General features: G+C 42.0%; 1 protein-coding gene across 3 annotated transcripts in view; it reads right to left on the reverse strand.

Moving 5' to 3' along the window:
- LOC137417394 (chromodomain-helicase-DNA-binding protein 5) overlaps nt 1-18,432 on the reverse strand; it is a 122,972-nt gene that overhangs the window by 76,275 nt on the left and 28,265 nt on the right. For all 3 annotated transcript variants that reach the window (XM_078771459.1, XM_078771458.1, XM_078771460.1), the window contains exons 10-22: nt 17,743-18,027; nt 17,227-17,444; nt 16,741-16,872; nt 16,503-16,611; nt 16,032-16,223; nt 15,387-15,587; nt 15,061-15,198; nt 14,771-14,892; nt 14,491-14,664; nt 14,231-14,372; nt 13,723-13,854; nt 13,505-13,622; nt 13,266-13,390 (exon numbers count right to left, since the gene is read on the reverse strand). In XM_078771459.1, coding sequence (XP_078627585.1) covers nt 13,266-13,390; nt 13,505-13,622; nt 13,723-13,854; nt 14,231-14,372; nt 14,491-14,664; nt 14,771-14,892; nt 15,061-15,198; nt 15,387-15,587; nt 16,032-16,223; nt 16,503-16,611; nt 16,741-16,872; nt 17,227-17,444; nt 17,743-18,027 — 2,088 coding nt within the window. The remainder of the gene's footprint in view (nt 1-13,265; nt 13,391-13,504; nt 13,623-13,722; nt 13,855-14,230; nt 14,373-14,490; nt 14,665-14,770; nt 14,893-15,060; nt 15,199-15,386; nt 15,588-16,031; nt 16,224-16,502; nt 16,612-16,740; nt 16,873-17,226; nt 17,445-17,742; nt 18,028-18,432) is intronic.

Consider the following 18,432-nt stretch of genomic DNA (forward strand, 5'->3'; position numbering starts at 1 on the left):
TAATGGAGGCGCTGTAATTATTTGGTTGTGACTAATGATAATATTGTTTTTAAAATGTGCGTTGAAATAAGTAAGTGGTCTTTGTTCTTGTCGTGTCGAAAATGAGTAAAAGATATATCCACTTCACTGAGAATGACCTTCAGATGTTCTTGAAGGGATTAGAGAGACGGGGCTCCGAGGTGTTTTGCAGGAGACAATGGAAAAGCAGAAAACCGCATTAAAGAATTTGGGATGCAAACCTGCCGTCAGCGGGAGGCAACCTCATCCTCGACACCTACTCCCTCCCACCCAAACTTTGCCCAACCAATCCTACTGCTCTCCCCCCTCTCTTCACTCCTCCCCCCTCCTCTTGCTCCTCCCACTTGAAATGTTTTAAAAATCAGAACGAATGACCAAATAACGAGGATTAGCACTGGGTCTGTAAGATGTTGGTTTGCTGTACTTAGGATGTTTTACTTGGCTGGTCGATTCTGTATGTTAACTGTGTACTGTGCATGCTGGTGTTTGGTATGATGTTTCTTTGTGCATCCCTACTGTACCAAGATTTTCACTCTGGACTTTGATCTAGGATTTGTTGTAAATCTTCCTTGTGTGTTTTTTGTGAATTGTACCATGCTCTCCTTGGTTTGATAAGGGTCATTGTTTTCTTGCTGTGTATTTCTTGAAGACAGAAAGTGTTGTCCTCCTCGGGAATTAAAAATTGTGACTCTCTTCTGACAAGTTGATGGACATTGAATTTCTTGGTTCATCTATTACATACTACTGTAGGAAAATATCCCTAACAAGATGGCGACCGTGACTTCTTGCTAACTCTAGGACAGCGTTTTCTCAACCCAAGGGGGCCACGGGCCTTCGACCGGGGGGCCACGAGCGGACGCCGAAAAACTGCGATTCAGAATGCAGAAGCTTGTAATGTACAATTAAGGTGACGAGTCTCCGGTCATAGTGTCAAAGTAAAAAGGGTAGATGAGTTTAACCTTCTCTAAAAAAGGGTAGATGAGTTTCTCTCCATCTCTTTCTGCTTCTTTACATCTCTACTTCCTTTCTTCTCCTTCCCTCCAGAGCACTTTTCTAAACCTAATTTTCAACCTTACTGTATTACCGTTACAAAAGTAATGAATTCGTATTTGCAATTTTTTTCTCAGATGTCGAAGGCTCGAAAATGGAATGACAGCTATGTCAAGTTTGGATTCACGAATGTCAGTCGAGATGGCGTGGACTGCACGCAATGTCTGCACTGCTCGGTCGTGATGTCAAATGCGTCACTACGTCCTTCCAAACTTTCAAACCATCGCGACAAGATGCATCCCGGAAGGAAGGAAGATAATATCGACGCTCTGTCTGCGAAACGATCACGATATGACCGTGAAGCGACACTTCCCAAATTTGGATTCCGGCCAGAAGAAAAACCTGCTCTTCAATCCAGCTACGAAGTGGCATACCGAATTGCGAAGTGCAAGAAGCCGCACACTATTGCTGAGGACCTTATCAAGCCATGTACAGAGAAAATGGTGGAATTGATGATCGGACCAGAGGCGAAAAAGAAGATCCAGCAAGTTTCGCTCTCTAATGACACGATCCGACGACGGATTGACGACATGGCTGCTGATGTGTGCCGTCAAGTTTGCTCCGAAATCAAACAAAGCACGCTCCAGGCTAGCCTTCAATTAGACAAGTCTACCGACACCGCCCTGGAGAGCCAGTTGATCGCCTTCGCTCGCTACGAGAGAAAGGGAAAGATGAAGGAAGAGTTCTTGTTCTGCAATACCCTACCAACCACAACGACAGCGGCAGATATCAAAGTTATTGTGGACTCTTTTTTTTTAAGCTGACGGACTCGGTTGGCAGAATTTCAAGCACATTTGTACTGATGGTGCCCCAGCGATGGTCGGCGTCAGAGGAGGGTTCGTCACGCTTGTGAAGAACGAATGGCCCCATGTGACGTCCTCCCACTGTTCGCTACACCGATACGCTCTTGCGTCAAAGACTCTTCCGCCTCGTTTGCTGGAAGTCATGGACGTCGCGGTCAAAGTGATCAACTTCATTCGTGCGAAGGCCAAAAATCATCGGCTCTTCCAACTCCTGGCCAACGAAATGGGAGCGGAACATGTTGGACTTCTGTTCCACACCAAAGTCCGTTGGCTATCGAGGGGGAAATGCCTCTCTCGGCTGTATGAACTCCGGGTTGAGGTGGAAATCTTCCTGCGAGACAACGAAAACAACCTCCATGTCCACTTCGACAATGAAGAGTTCGTCATGATGCTCGCCTACCTGGCCGATATATTCGGCCGACTCAACGAAATGAACCAGTCCTTGCAAGGCCGTGATGTGACAGTCAGTGACGTTCAAGACAAGCTTGCCGGACTGTCTGCTAGAATGGAAGTCTGGCAGGCACGAATCAAGGCCGGGTCCACTGCCTCGTTTCCTTTCTTGGACGAGCACCTGCAGACGCAGAGGATTGAGCTTCCCGTCAGCATCAAAGATTGCATCACTAGACATCTCGACAATCTCTCCGCTGAGTTCAAATCGTATTTCGACGATGCACCGTTGGATGTTCCGTGGCACAAAGACCCGTTCAACGCCAAAATTGAACCTACTGAAGACGAAGCAGAGGAGCTGGCAGAGTTGAAGGTTTCAAAAGCAATGAAGCTGGTCTTCAGTAACAAAGAAGACCTCTCCACCTTCTGGTTGTCTGTTCAGGATGCGTATCCACTACTCAGCAAGAAGGCATCCGTAATGCTCATTCAATTCGCCACAACATATCTTTGCGAATCTGGATTTTCTGACCTTGCGACCATTAAAACGAAGTCCAGAAACCGTCTTGACGTTGGGAACGATATTCGCCTTGCTGTGTCCAAGACGGAGCCGGACATAAGAGGCCTCGTCAGACAAGCCCAACAGCAAGTGTCTCATTGATTGTATTGCTTAGAAAAATGTTTACTTTGATTTATCTTTTAAGACTGAGTAAATAAATTTCATAAAACGAAATCTGCATCTTTTATTGAAGGGCAGGGGGCCACGAATGTTAAGCGACTCGGTAGGGGGGCCATGGGCCATCAAAGGTTGAGAAACGCTGCTCTAGGACGACCTGGGAAAACAAAGCCTTAGCACAAAGCTGTACTCTCCTCTTCCCCTTGTCGCCTGGTAACGCATCTAACGAAATGATCGCAGATTTTGATTCCCGAGTATTATGGTCACAGAATGGTGTATTGTGTTAACTATTTTGTATCATCTGTCTGTCTGTTCTTGCATAAATTTGCAGTGTGGTGTGTTATTGGTTAATTGGTTTGTTTGTTGGTTTGTTTGGTTTGTTGGTTGTTGGTTGGTTTGGTTTAATTGGTTATTTGGTTGGTCAGGTTATTTGGTTGGTTATTTGGTTCGTGGGTATACCAGACGGTTGATCGCGTGAAATACCCCAGGAGTGTTTTGTCAATGTGGGTTTTTTGCCACTAGATTTGACTAGATAAACACGGATGTCCGCATTTTTGTAGCGGTGGTTCTGAACAATCACTCACTCATCTGCAGAAAGAGTGGTGATGTTGCATGTGTTTAGTCAAAATTAGATTTTGACAGGTTAACACGGGTGTCCGCATTGTAGCGATGGTTCCAACTGCCTTCACTCACTTAAGTAGTGGTGAACAGTTGTTCGTTGGTGTGTACATGTCTTGAAGTATCAAGAGTGAGTTTTGGTGTGTGGCAGAGTGTGCTTTGCAATGATGTGTCAGAGATATGGGTGAAAATATTGTGTTTGCAGGTGTGCGTGATATTTGGTCAAGTAGACAGGTGCACCTGTTAAAATTAGGCTGCTTGTACCTTGGGTGTGAATGTAAAATGCTTTTTGGTGTTTTACAGACAGGCTGACAACTAACATTCACTCGGATGGTGGTTGAAGCTGACCTTCATATGAATGAATGTATTTATGACAAAAGGATGCAAATAAGTGACATCACTCACAGAAATGGGCGAGTATTTTTTGATCTGGCAGACATTCTGAGTGGCAATTCAGAAATGTCCCAATTCATGATCAATGTTAAAGATGCAAGCTTTTCTGTGTGATTTGCATGGGGACCTTTTGTTCAAAATCAAATATCTAGGATTATTGCATGACAAATGATGGGAATTTAATGAACAGGCTAAAACAATTGCGTACATAATTTGTGAAATGGGAGAGATACGATGTTGTTCTTGTAAATTCCTGCATGTAAATTCCTGCATGTGCCTTGAAGGAACAGGTGGACTCAACAATGCAAGTCCAGGCTCAGGAAAACAGATTTGGTTGGTATATATATATATATTGGTACATATGCAGGTCCAGGCTCAGGAAAACAGATTTGGTTGGTACATATATTTTTATTGAAAGGTGGAAAGTATATATAATGAATTGGAATGCTGTCAAAATTATGGGCTAAACTGATTGGATCTGCTTGGTGTTAATTTAAGGACTGTTCCGATTATCTTTGTTGAGCACCAAAATCTGTCTACCAAATCTTGTCTATGTCCATCACTAAGCTTTTGAGACATACTTCACGTTTAATGAAAGACAATAATTAAGCGCTTTGTGGAAAGGTAATGGCAAACCACCCAATGTCACCACCTTTGTATGGCAGACGATGACCTACTACCTATGAACAAGTAGGGAGTCAAGGATAAGTACCAGGGGTTCAAGGAGGGCAAAGAGAGCTTGTGTACAGACATTGGCCATTTCATGAGCTCAGAGAAATAAAATTCCAAATTCCACTCTGCTGGCTCAATTGAAACAGACAATGGAACAGCTAGTGACGAGTGTTTGTGAGTAACAACCACCCTCTGGTCGAGGCTCATAGAAAAAGTGATACTTATTGATGTAGCACACTTACAATAGATATTAATGGCGAGGGTTGTGGTTGATTCGATTTTGCGAAATTAACATTCTTTGAACAAGTTAAATGGTAAAATAATGAAAAAATATACAATTATTTACTCTCTGAAACTGGGTATAGTTCTGACTAGGGTATAGTTCTCGGGCATAGTTCTAGGGTATAGTATAGAACTCTGGGTGTAGTTCTCAAATCACTCTGGGTTGTGACTTGAAGAATGAATTGGAGTTGTGACAAGGTGTAGACAGATGGGAGGTTGCGATGCTGGTACTGTGGATTCTATGAGACAAAGTACAGACAAATTTTGTTTCACTTCTAAAAATTTTGTGGACAAAAGTGGGTGTAAGGATGTAAGGATGTAAGGATGTAAGGATGTGAGGTAAAATTGAGTTATGGAATTAATTTCTTTCAACAATGCAAAGGGTGACAAGATATGGGATTGTAATGGGATAAATATAAAAAAGATATTTGTTTTTGTCAAGAAAAAGTGACAATTAGCTGAGGAGTCACCGGGGCCAAACTTTAACCTTTGACGGCAGAGAAATTGTGTTCTGACAGCAGAAGACTTCCAAATAATATTTATGGCTGGATTGTTTCAAGAAAAATGACATACTATTTATTTTAATATAAAATTGCTATGAGATGAAATTATATTTTCGGTGTTGGTGTGATAGTAATTACTTAGAAAAATATATCTGAAGACTTACGGACATAATTTAGGCAAAATATGGCAGAATAGTTGTTGATAATTTAGGCACACCTCAGAATGCTTGTTGATTTAAATTTCAAAGTCAAATTTTACACCTTCAAGTACTGATGAAATCTCCATTTTTTCACATGTAGTTTTGTTGAAAAACGGATGAAGATGAATAATTGACGATTATTGGAAAAATTTTGATGGGTCTAACTGTGGAAAGTGTTATTAAATCATAGGTAGAGGTTACAAGGAAACTAGGTGTTACTAGGAAACAAAAGTAGACAGACAAGCAAAATGAGTGTAAAGACGTTGACCAACCAAGATGTTGCATATCTTTGTTGACGTTCTGACGTTGTTTATTTCAATTATGGTAGGAATTAATAGAATTGCTATTAAATGAGAATTTTCATATTGGATGTTAAAGCAACGAAGAGTTTTATGGGATTATAAGGTCATATCGCGACATCATGGGAAAGCTAATGTTAATTGTGGGATGTCAGAGGTAATGGTGTAGTTTAATGTTCACACTGTTTGGGAAAATAATGCTCTATGCAACATGATCCTAAAAAGAACCCATCCCTACATCTAAGGATCAGGAAGGGAAGGAATGGAAAATTTGAGGTATTAAAGTTACGGAACTCAAAATATCTATGTTTGGATGTAGTCATTAAAAAATTGAGTCATTCATTGGTTTGATGATAATCCTAATATTTTGATAAATATTTGATAATAATCCTAATAATTTTAATCCTAGGAATAATATTGCTAATAGTTTGTCTGAAGGCTTTGATAAATATTTGTCTAAAGCAAACAGCGACTTCTAAGATGACAGAAGTGTGGGGTATTTGGCATCGCCAGGCTAGTTTATTGGTTTAGGAATGTTTAGAGGTCATTACAATGTGATCATTACTTGTGTGATCATTTATGAAATTTCATGAACAGATATGTGAAATGGATCTAATGTGAGTGTGTATGAGAAAATTTGTTGCAGGATTCGTGGAATGTTCAAGGTCGGACATGATCGTTGGAGAACTTACAGTAAATTTGGGAAAAAGAAGTGACTTTCCATAAAGTTCTCACAAAGATTTCATAGGAAGGAAGAGAATAAATTTGAAATGGAAATTCTGAAAAATTACAATTAAAAGACCCTGTTTTGAACTAACACATGTGCTTAGGGGGGGGGGGGGGGGGGGGGGGGGGGGGGGCATCATGGGGAATAGAACTGAAAGACAATTTTCAGAACAATTGATTTACCAGTTAATGGGACGCTATGAAAGTCGCATGAAATTTAATGACAACATGACTCTCACATGGAAGTCAGAGGATGAAGCTGAAGGGAAAGGTGTAAGCTGCATGTGGGAGGATGTGTGCGTGTGTGCAACGAAGGCTGGAAAGGGCGGAAATGCGAATGGTTCGGTGGATGTGCGGAGTATTGAGAGAGAGAGGAAGACAAATGATGAATGGGAATAGAGCCTATGATTGATGCTGTGAAGAGGAACAGGTTGAGATGGTTTGGTCATGCATTGAGGAAGGATGAAAGTGACTGGTTGAGAAGAGTGATGGAAATGAATGTAGATTGAAGTAGAGGACGGACGGGGAAGACCGAGAAAGACTTGACTAAAGATGGTGGAAGAAGAAATGCGGGCAAGGGGGTTAACAAGGAGAGATGCAGAAAATAGGGCAAAATGGAGAAGATTGTCATGGGGACCGCAAGGCTAACCCCCGCGCTAGCAGGGAAAATGGCCTTAAAATACATGTTGTTGTTGTTGTTGTTGTTGTTATCTGGCATGTGAAAATATCTGCTATTAATCTTGGGGTAAAATTTTGGGGAGAATTGACCAAGGAGGGAAAAGGGAGCTGGAAATGTTAATAATGATAGACCAGATGGGAAAACACTGAATAATATATTGTGGGACAAAAACGTTGGTCTAAATGTTAACATTGTGTGTAGTTCTGAAAATTAATAGGCGAATATTGATGAGCAGACTTTAAAAAATGACACCTACCCTGATATGGGAAAATAATAGTACAGAAAATTGGCAAAATTGAAAAGGACTATGTATTATTATGATGTTGTGTAAGTACGAAAGGTTTGTGGTCACAAATTTCAAAGGAAATGGAAGTTATGTCTGGAAAGTTTTCAAAATTTGTAAGGGCTCTTGCATGGGTCTACCAAAGCATTTTTCAGTTTAATGGAAGTTGGATTTTGTAAAAAATATACAGACATATGTGGGTACAGACATATACTAGGGGTAAATTGACAATTTTCTGATTGGATTAAGATATGAACATACATATGGTTTAATGTAACCACAGTATAAAATAATATACAGATTTGGGACATTTGAAAACTTTAAAAAAAAAAGAGAAAAGTCATAAAATTCATTTTATTTAGTGAATGAAAATATTTGCGTTAAAATAGCATGGTTAAAATGGTTAAAAGCAGTGAAGTGAAGTGAAGGTTTGGGACTAGCAGGACTAGCAGTGAACTTCTTCACTAGCAGTGAAGAAGCATGGTTAAAATTACGATCTAGTGATGGCCTGGACCTTACAAAACAAAGGGTTATGAAAATGGTCAATCATTAGTGTACTGTACGTTTTATTACAATAGATATGTTATGATATTGTGTTATAATTAAGGATATAAACGAGATGTAATGGTAAATCTTTCAAAGGGAGGGAAAATAGAAAATGTATGAACTATTGGACGTGCTGTTACGTAGCTTAAAATTTAAAAAAACGTGATGTTACGTGCACCAACACCATACATTTTTGATAACTTGGGACATCTACATACAGGTGTCATTTGTATTCACTAGTTAAAGTGTAACTACGAAAATTGTAAAATTTGATGATGAAACTAGGTTATTTTTCTTGCAAAAAGAAAAAAGTGAAAGGATGTTCAAGTGAACTTTGTGCTGTGAAAAGAATGTCAAGTTAATGGAAGTTTTTTTTTGATTAAATTTGTTCAATTTGTGTTCAAATGATCAATGTTTATCACAAGCCATGATAAATTAATGGAATTAATGCTCCAAATTAATGGAATGAAATGTAAATCTTGAACCAGATGGAAAACTGGCCTCACTGAAGGAAGAGTGGAATTATGTGATATTTATATTATTTTTAATGATTGGTGTTGATGTTTTATAAGGTGGATGAAAAGGGAAGGAAACGGTGCCCTGGGGGCATGCACCTGTTACATATACATGCACCTGTTCCATAGCTACTATCTGTCCTTTGAATGTACTGTTACGGATGAGAAGTACAATGATATTGTAATCATTGTTGAAATGTCACAAATTTATTTTTCGGATTGTAGGTTATTCGAGGTCTAATGGGATGAATGTGTATGTTAGGAACATTTTGAAAAGAAATATGGATATATGGCATTACTAAAAGAAACCAAGCAATTGAGAGTTCTTGGGTTAATGGGATATAAATAAATGCATCTACAAGTTGATGGTTTATTTTAAAAAATTTAGTTCTGGATGATACTAAAACGATGAGCAATGTTGACAATATACAAAGAATGTGACTTGTTTTTTTTGGGGGGGGGGAAACATGTCGTTTAAAATAATTGGCTAAGTTTTAAAAATGAAGATGTTTTACAGAACTCTTATGATTATTTATATGAATAACGGACTATTCCATGGCGAGAGAAAATGGTTGATATTAATTAAAAAGGAGAGGAGGAAAATACAGATCTTGGCAACAGATTTGTAAAATAATGAATGTGAGATAATGAAAATAATGTGAAAGAAAATTGTTAAGGATGGGAAAATTAAGGCCCATTGTATTATTATTATTATTTTTGTTTATTTGTTATAAAATAAAGAAAAAAGGAGAGGTAATGATGATTTCAAGGAATTATGTGCTGAAAGTAATGTGAATCATATAATTATGTGTTTCAGACTTTTTTTTTTGTTGTTGTTGGAAGATTGATACGAAGGAGATCTGTGATAATTATGATAAGAATACATAAATGGTTAATTTTGGATTCTTGCTTTGATTCGATTTGGGAAAAAAAGATTTTACTGATGCTTGGTTGAGCACCTGTGAATTACACGAGACATTTTGGAAGTAAAATATGAAAGTAAGGTTGATGAAAGAAGACGAATTATTTTAAAATTACAGTAAGATTGATTTCCTTCTCACCTTCTGGTTAGAGGACCACATGATTGTGCAAATATAATGAAATATAATCTTTCAAATGTTCTAGGGGAACTTGTGAACCAATGTAAATTGTTATAAGGTTGGACATAATCGGGATATTGATTACATTGTCAGTTATAATGTGTTAATTCTATGTTTAAAAAAAGGATTTGCTTGATCCAGTGTGTGGGAAAACAGGCTCTGGGGTGGTTAAATGTAAGAGGACGTAGAGCCGTCTAAATAGGAGATAGGGCTGGGTCGCTACTTATTCCCCAGTATGGGACAATTACATTAGGACAGGAGTTGATAAGATTGGCATCTAGCATAGAACGGCTTGCCAATGAAACTGCTGAAGTTGAAATGGAAGTAAATGCTGAAATGGTAGCAATGAGAACCATTGTTATGCAAAATAGAATGGCTTTAGACATGTTGCTTCCTGAAAAAGGCGGAACTTGTGCCATCATTGGCTCAGAATGCTGTACCTATATTCCAGACAACTCTGAACGTATTACTGATTTAACAAAAAAAATCAAGAACGAAGGGGCAAAATTGCATAATTACTTTAAAGACACATGGGGAATCACATCTTGGATAGTCAGTACCTTTGGAGGCTGGGGTGCTTCTATACTGAAATTCATTTGCACCGTTCTTTTTGTGATTTTGATTGTATTGTGCCTTATCAAATGCATACCGGCACTAGTTACGAAATGCTTCACTGCTAAATTCTTTGCAACTACATCTCCCAAACCTCCAAGTCGCAATGAGACTTTCCGAGAGATGTGCATGATTGATCTGTATTGATTCCATTTGATGTTACACTCTCATACTTCCCCTCACTATTTAGATGGTTCCTGACATGGAAACCGAAAGAACAATTGGACGCACTGCTATCACAAATAAGGGATACTGCCAGACGATGGGCTAAGCAAATGGCCTACGTTGGAGACCTTTATTCACCTGGTAAAAAAATCTGCCCGGGCTACAAGAAGGTATGTCCGTGGAGAACCATTGGACAGGGATCCTCAGGTGAATTTGGGAAAATTTAATCTTAGGACCGAAGGGAAAAAAGGGAACAGGAATTATTTGTGAAAGCAGGGTTAAAATTCTGAATGATTGTTCCTCAAAACAGGGTCAACCTGTGACTGAGATGACTAAATTGAGCACTTCTATGTTGTGGTCCTGGATACAGGACCAGAGGAGAGATTTGGAAGTGTTAATTTATGAAGCAAGCAATTTATATGAGCCTCAACCCTCCATTCCTAGTTTGCAGGTGTCTTTTTGTGGTTTCCATGCAAAGTTTGGGATCCCCCTGCAGTTGGCAAGTTATCTCCGGCACTGCCCAGAATCGTGGCTCGAAAAGAGTAAAAATTCTTAGTGGAGGTAATGGCGGAGCACATATTGTCATAAATGACTGAGGGAAATAATATTACAAATAGGGTTTTTCCAAATAATGTAAGGTTGGATCGAGTTTGTCTTATTGGAGAAAAGATATTGTTTCTTGGTAAATAATTAAATAATACAACTGATGCCACAATGTCTAACTAGGTAATTGCTGGATTATCAAGGTTTGTTTACCAATGTGCTTGGTGAGTAAGCTTTCATTGTGACTGTGAGTAATCGACTCAGCACGAAGTCTGACCGAGATAAGTGAATGTAAAGTACTTGGTAATTATTGCAGAGTCGGACAATGGAAGTGGATAAATCGCTCTGCGCTGACCGTTGTAAAGACAGTTCAGCGGACGCTTTTTTCTTTCTTACTTGGAGTTTATTTAATAAATAGTTTTAATGAAATTGCCAGCATTCTCAGGAAAATCTCTCAACAAGAACGACAATTAAACACTGAATCAAAATAGCTTATTAGTATTTGATAAGGGTTAGTCTGAAATATGAAAAATCCATGGAGGCTAGCCCTCTCTGGCTCTCTGCTTCTCAGTAAAATCTTTTGTGGGATTGCAGTAGGATTTGACTTATGAGGGAAAAGATGAGTTTGCAGATTGAGAAAGGATGGGATTGCCATAGCTATTGAAGTGATCAAAAAACCCATGTTACTAGTGTGTTAATTTGTAATATTGTGTAATAACCCTTGCATCAAACAATAAATGAATTACAGATAAAACCACAGAATGGTAAATCATTTGGTATAGTTTTAATAATGGAGGCGCTGTAATTATTTGGTTGTGACTAACGATAATATTGTTTTAAAAATGTGCGTTGAAATAAGTAAGTGGTCTTTGTTCTTGTCGTGTCGAAAATGAGTAAAAGATATATCCACTTCACTGAGAATGACCTTCAGATGTTCTTGAAGGGATTAGAGAGACGTTGCCCCGAGGTGTTTTGCAGGAGACAATGGAAAAGCAGAAAACCGCATTAAAGAATTTGGGATGCAAACCTGCTGTCAGCGGGAGGCAACCTCATCCTCGACACCTACTCCCTCCCACCCAAACTTTGCCCAACCAATCCTATTGCTCTCCTCCCCTCTCTTCGCTCCTCCCCCCTCCACTTGTTCCCTCCCACCCAAACTTTGCCCAACCAATCCTACTGCTCTCCTCCCCTCTCTTCGCTCCTCCCCCCTCCTCTTGCTCCTCCCACTTGAAATGTTTTAGAAATCAGAACGAATGACCAAATAACGAGGATTAGCACTGGGTCTGTAAGATGTTGGTTTGCTGTACTTAGGATGTTTTACTTGGCTGGTCGATTCTGTATGTTAACTGTATACTGTGCATGTTGGTGTTTGGTATGATGTTTCTTTGTGCATCCCTACTGTACCAAGATTTTCACTCTGGACTTTGATCTAGGATTTGTTGTAAATCTTCCTTGTGTGTTTTTTGTGAATTGCACCATGCTCTCCTTGGTTTGATAAGGGTCATTGTTTTCTTGCTGTGTATTTCTTGAAGACAGAAAGTGTTGTCCCCCTCGGGAATTAAAATTTGTGACTCTCTTCTGACAAGTTGATGGACATTGAATTTCTTGGTTCATCTATTACATACTACTGTAGGAAAATATCCCTAACACTACCCTTCACCATTCTCACACCACTTCCCTTCCATCTCGTCTCCTGCACACAACATATGTCCACTCTTCTTCTGACCAATACTTCCCCCACTTCTCCTGATCTCCCTGTCATTGTCCCTACATTCCATGTCCCAAACCTCAGAAACCGATCTCCACGTCGGGCATCAGACGTTTCGTCGTCATAAATGGAGTGATTTCCACCCTTGCTTCGATCGGGTTCCCCACCTTGAGTTTTGACGAGCGGGAGTGGGGTCCCCCACTGGGTACTTCGGGCTGTACCCTGCCCATGTGTAGTCGTAATTGTCATGGTTCCCTTTTTGAGGCAATGTTTTTATGGCCGGATGCCCTTCCTGACGCCAACCCCTTTAGTCGCCTCTTACGACACGCAGGGATACGGTGTACCTATTCTAAACCGGGGTACACACCGGTGCAATATATAAATTAAATAAGCAGGACTAATGGCACAAGACAAGACATCATGTACTGATTCAGTCTCGCTCACAATCCCAGCACCCACCAACCCCCAACACCTCCTTGCCCCATCAAACCTGGATGTCGTTATGTGGGTTCCAATCAGAGTCGTAGATGACAACCGTGTCTGCAGTTGCAAGGTTGATGCCTAGGCCTCCTGCCCGAGTGGACAGCAGGAAACAAAACTGGGGAGCCCCAGGTGCTGGAGATAGGAAACACGAAAGGTTTGTTGTTTAGGAGAAGAAAGAGGCTTCGGTATAAATAAAGGTATGTGGAGAGGTTGGAAAAAATACGACTGATCCGGAGATATGCGTACCATTGAACCTGTCGATGGCTTCCTGCCGCAAAGCTCCAGTGACCCCACCATCGATGCGTTCGTACTTGTATCCCTCATTCTCCATAAAATCCTCTAGCAGGTCCAGCATCTTAGTCATCTAGAAAGTAGAAGCAGAAGGAAGAACCATTTGGGGCAAGATAAAAATCGAAACATTGTGAAACCCGTTTTGGTAACGACTTGAGGAAAGGAGATCCCACCTGTGAGAAGATAAGGACTCTGTGTCCTTGGGCGTGCAGTCGGTGCAACATCTTGTGAAGCAGCATCAGCTTTCCTGCTGCTCGGATCAAACCCTGTCCCTCATACAGGCCGCTTGGCAGCCTGGGAGCTTCCTACACAAACCAACGTCATCCTCACCTCTAACCATGTCATGACCTCCTCATGACTTTACCTTCATCAAATCAAATTGAATGAATGAATGAATGATCGTTTTAAGGCCATTTTCCCTGCTGGAGCAGGGGTTAGCCTTGCGGGCCCCATGACAATCATGGTTCCCTGTTTGAGGCAATGTTTTTTTTATGGCCGGATGCCCTTCCTGGCGCCAACCCTTAGTCGCCTCTTACGATGCGCAGGGAGGGATACGGTGTACCTATTCTAAACCGGGGTACACACCGGGACATCAAATCAAATTGAAAACTGCAAATACTTCAATCACACAATATCAAAAAGCAGTGAAATAATATGTTACTGAAGAGGAAGTGAGGTTACCATAGCGACAATAGGGAAGAGGTAGGGGTGATTGCAGCATTTCTTGAGGTCCATCATGATGTTCAGGAGAGAGACCTGATTCCCACCTCCCTTTGTGTTCAAGGCTTCAAAGTTCCGAGTCAGGATGTATTTGTAGTATTTCCTATTGTGGGAAGAAACACGATCGGAAAGTTAACACCCACTTCCTGCAGCAAGAAATGGCTTCCACAGGCCTCCCCTCTTCACACTCCAAAATGCAACAGCATGTGGAGACGTCTCACTTTTGCATGGGACTGAGCTCCACGCGCACGATGAGCTCCGTTTTGCTGGGCATGTTCTTGAAGACGTCCGCTTTCATACGACGCAGCATATGGGGCCCCAAGAGGTCATGGAGCTTCTTTATCTGGTCTTCCTTGGATATGTCTGCAAACTCTTCCAAGAAGCCTTCGAGGTTGCTAAAGAGAGAAAGACACTGATTGCATGACTAATCGGTGACCAAGAACCACCACAACTGTTTTTGCAGACAGGAAGTGATTGGGAAGGAAACAATAGGAGACTCACTTGAAGCGATCCGGTGTTAGGAAGGTGAGCAGGTGAAACAGCTCTTCAAGATTGTTCTGCAGTGGCGTCCCTGTCAGGAGTAACTTGTTCTTGATAGAATACCCATTCAGGATGCGGAAGAACTGCATAAAGAGGGGAAGTCGGTGCCAGAAAGACTCGTGAGATAGCTTCCTCCAGCACAAACATCAGCACACGTCGATGTCAATTTCTCACTTTTTCAGTCGGTCCACATTTTTCAAAGATTAGTCTTTCTCATCAATTACAGAAGCATGGGAGGTGGAATCCCCCACCTTTGACTGGTTGTTCTTGAGACGATGTGCTTCATCAACCACAAGACAGGCCCAGTAGATAGAACCAAGCACAGCCTGGTCAATGGTGATGAGCTCGTACGAGGTGAGCAAGACGTGGAACTTTACTACTGCTTCTTTCTACATACCAGAAGGATGTGGGAAAGGAGTTGGGAGAAGTGTGGGAAGCATGGAAAACCATCATACGCAGAGGAATGCCAAAAGACATGTCACATGAGGAGACAGGCACTGTGTTCTGCTGTAGACACAGTGGATGAGGTGCTCGGCTACTTTATACGTGATGTCATGATTACGTCATGGCAGCACACCTTCATTCGAAAGGCCTTCCGTCCTCCCTTGATGGCGTCATCATCGAAGCTGAACTCGTGCTCACGGATCACCCCACGGCTGTCCTTGTCCCCAGTATAGGTAACTACATAAAAGTCTGGTCCCCACATCTGAAACTCGCGTTCCCAGTTGATGATGGTGGACAAAGGTGCACCGACCAGGAAAGGCCCCTTCGACAGGCCCTAATTATGGTGGGAGAGAAGGATGTTAGTCGAGGAGGGGGTCATAAAAACAAGGACAGAGTGATGTCTGCAGAAAAATTAGGCCAAGAACTACACCAAAACACCTCGGGCACTGATCACCTGAGATGGTCATCTACAAAGCTTGAGGTAAACAAACTATGGGTTTCTGCCACCAGGATCCCTCAGACACTCACAAAGTGGTTATATGTGGCCAACATAGCGAAAGGTGTATTGAAATGCACGACTCATACAGCGGATAACACAACGCATCTCAAAAATCCCCGGGGATGGTAATGTAATTGCTCATTTAACTCTTCAAGCATTTTTGAGACAGCGAGTATGGTCAGCAGTTGAAATATATTGGTGGCACCACCCAATCATGTGAGTTGGGCAATGTGGGAAATAGAGACCAGGTGTTTGCTGTAAGCAAAAGATGGCAATAACCTCCTTATAAAGAGAGTAGAGAAAAACGATGGTCTGTATAGTCTTTCCAAGACCCATCTCATCCGCAAGGATCGTGTCCGTTCCTTGGGCCCAGGAGAAGCGCAACCAGTTGAGTCCCTCGAGCTGGTATGGGTGAAGCGCCCCACCGGTGCTGTCCACGTAACTCGGCTGCCTCTCGTACTTCACGGTTGGCTTGGGGTCGCGGGAGGGAAGAGGCAACATCTTTACAATTACATCACGCCTTTCACTTTCTGCACCGATGTAAGGAAAGGCCTCAAATTCGATGCATCCATCCCGACCAATGAAACACAAAGGAGGAGAAAATCAATTCCAAGTGAAGTGAACCCAACGTTAAGCAAACTCTGGTGGCCTTCATTACAGGTGCACACAGACACGGTTCAGGTTTCCTTTTCAAAGTAATCCACCGACGTCCGGGAACACTGAACGTGACCCAGCAAAGCAAGATCTCACATCCGTCGACGGAGTATCTGGTGGCCTCTCGAGGAGCAGCTCCCGAGATCTTCGTCCTTTCCGCACCACTTTTCTGGTTGGAAGTCCCTCTTCACCCATTATCAGCTCCCTGTCACAACAAGAATAAAGACGGGGGTGGAGTGCAGGGTAATATCAATATACTGTATCTGATGCCGCAACCGATTAGGACTCGTAATGCCCAAGATCGAGTTTCACATTCATGTTGCTGGTACGGTACCTGTGGTTCCAGTAGTGAAGTTTGTGGATATCGTAGTCAGGAATATCAATCTCCTCCTGTTCCCAAGTGCACTGGTCATAGTTCAAGTCTCTCCATTTGATCAAATAATGTACACCACCTTTCTTGTCGATACTGAGTAAAAACCACAACCACAGTGCCAGCATTTCACTTCCATAACCAGAGGTGTGGTGCATCGACATGACAGCCTTTAAACGTATTCCGTACGCCTTCTGTACTTCCACATCTGTCTCCATAAGTGAGTTTATTCCAAACATCATGAGACAAGATTGGCCTGGAATCCGCAACTCTAATCCACTTGTTAATGGCTGTAAAAGCTGGTAATTTTGAGAAAGGTGTTCACATTGTGCAAGATAACTGATCACTCGATTGGAGGGAGACCAGAGGTGGTTCTACTCGCTTCACGTCCATCAACCAAGACGGCAACTTTACCTGCCAAGACGACCCTCCGGAGCACGGAAGGCTCACCTGTGGGTGAGAATTCGTTGAATCTCCATCCACTCTGGCTTGATGCCATAACGGTAGAACTTCTTTTCCATCTCGGCCACGGTGGTGTTTGCGGAGCTCCCCCGACCACCCACCTTCGCATCGTCTTCCTCCGCAGAACCGTAGTCAAAGGGTGGAGGCTCCTCCATGTCATTCTTGCGTTGATAATTCCTGTACATTACGTTATGATATATCTCCAGCTGGTGAAGGGATGTGGTTTGCATGAGGGAAGTTTAGGATAAAGGAACAGGAAACAAAATATATTAGGATATAATATTACAAAGACGTGCGTAAATTCTGGGATAGTGTGAAGTTAGGATTAAGAGATGCTGGGGATAGAGGAAAGATCTGCACAAGTCAGAGGGGAGATTTAAAAAAGGAGAAAAAAATGGGAAAAAAGAAAAGACAGAATAATATTAAAAATGGAGTGGCAGGGGTGATGACAAAGGATGAGACCGTGCCGCTGTATCACTCTCCACTTCAAAACATCCTCCAAACCTGCAGCTCGGAGACCCAATAGCAGTGCCAGTACGACAGACCCGACCATTTCACGAAAAACTCTCTTTGGGGTCGTCCTGCCAGCGGTGGGGGTGGAGGAACGCTGGGGTCACCTTCAGGAGTGGGGTGGGGAAGGGAAGCAGGTACAGGTGCCGGTGCCGGTGTGGGTGCCGGTGCCGGTGCCGGTGCGGGTGCCGGTGCCGGTGCCGGTGCGGGTGCGGGTGCAGGCGGATCCATCCAACGCCAGTGTAGAATCTTCTGTACCCGACCCTTCAAAGGGGGGCACTGCATGTGGGTACAAGTTGGGGGAGGAAGGTATTAACATCATTAGTCAGGTTAACAATGCAAATGTTACGGCAACACTATTTTATGGTAATGTTACGGTAACACGATTGGATTAAGAAGCCAAAAGGATCGACGGTACGGGTTTATCCAATATGTTCAAATGAGTGTTCCACCTTCACCCGGTGGAGGTGGACACAATACGATTATTGATGCTCCGAATAAACCACCTACAATGTCACGGATAGTGTTCCACATTAATCTCATCCAACAGTTGTCTGTTGTTACCCGCACTGTTACTATCCTGTCCGTGTGTCCATCCAGTGAACTTATTTTGTCCTTTTGCATCAATTTCAAACGTGTTCACATTAACCATGTGTGTAATGAAGTGCACATAACCCTTGTTTT

Source organism: Myxine glutinosa, chromosome 2, assembly GCF_964187855.1.
Source record: "Myxine glutinosa chromosome 2, kmMyxGlut1.1, whole genome shotgun sequence".
NCBI classification, from domain to species: Eukaryota; Metazoa; Chordata; class Myxini; order Myxiniformes; family Myxinidae; genus Myxine; species Myxine glutinosa.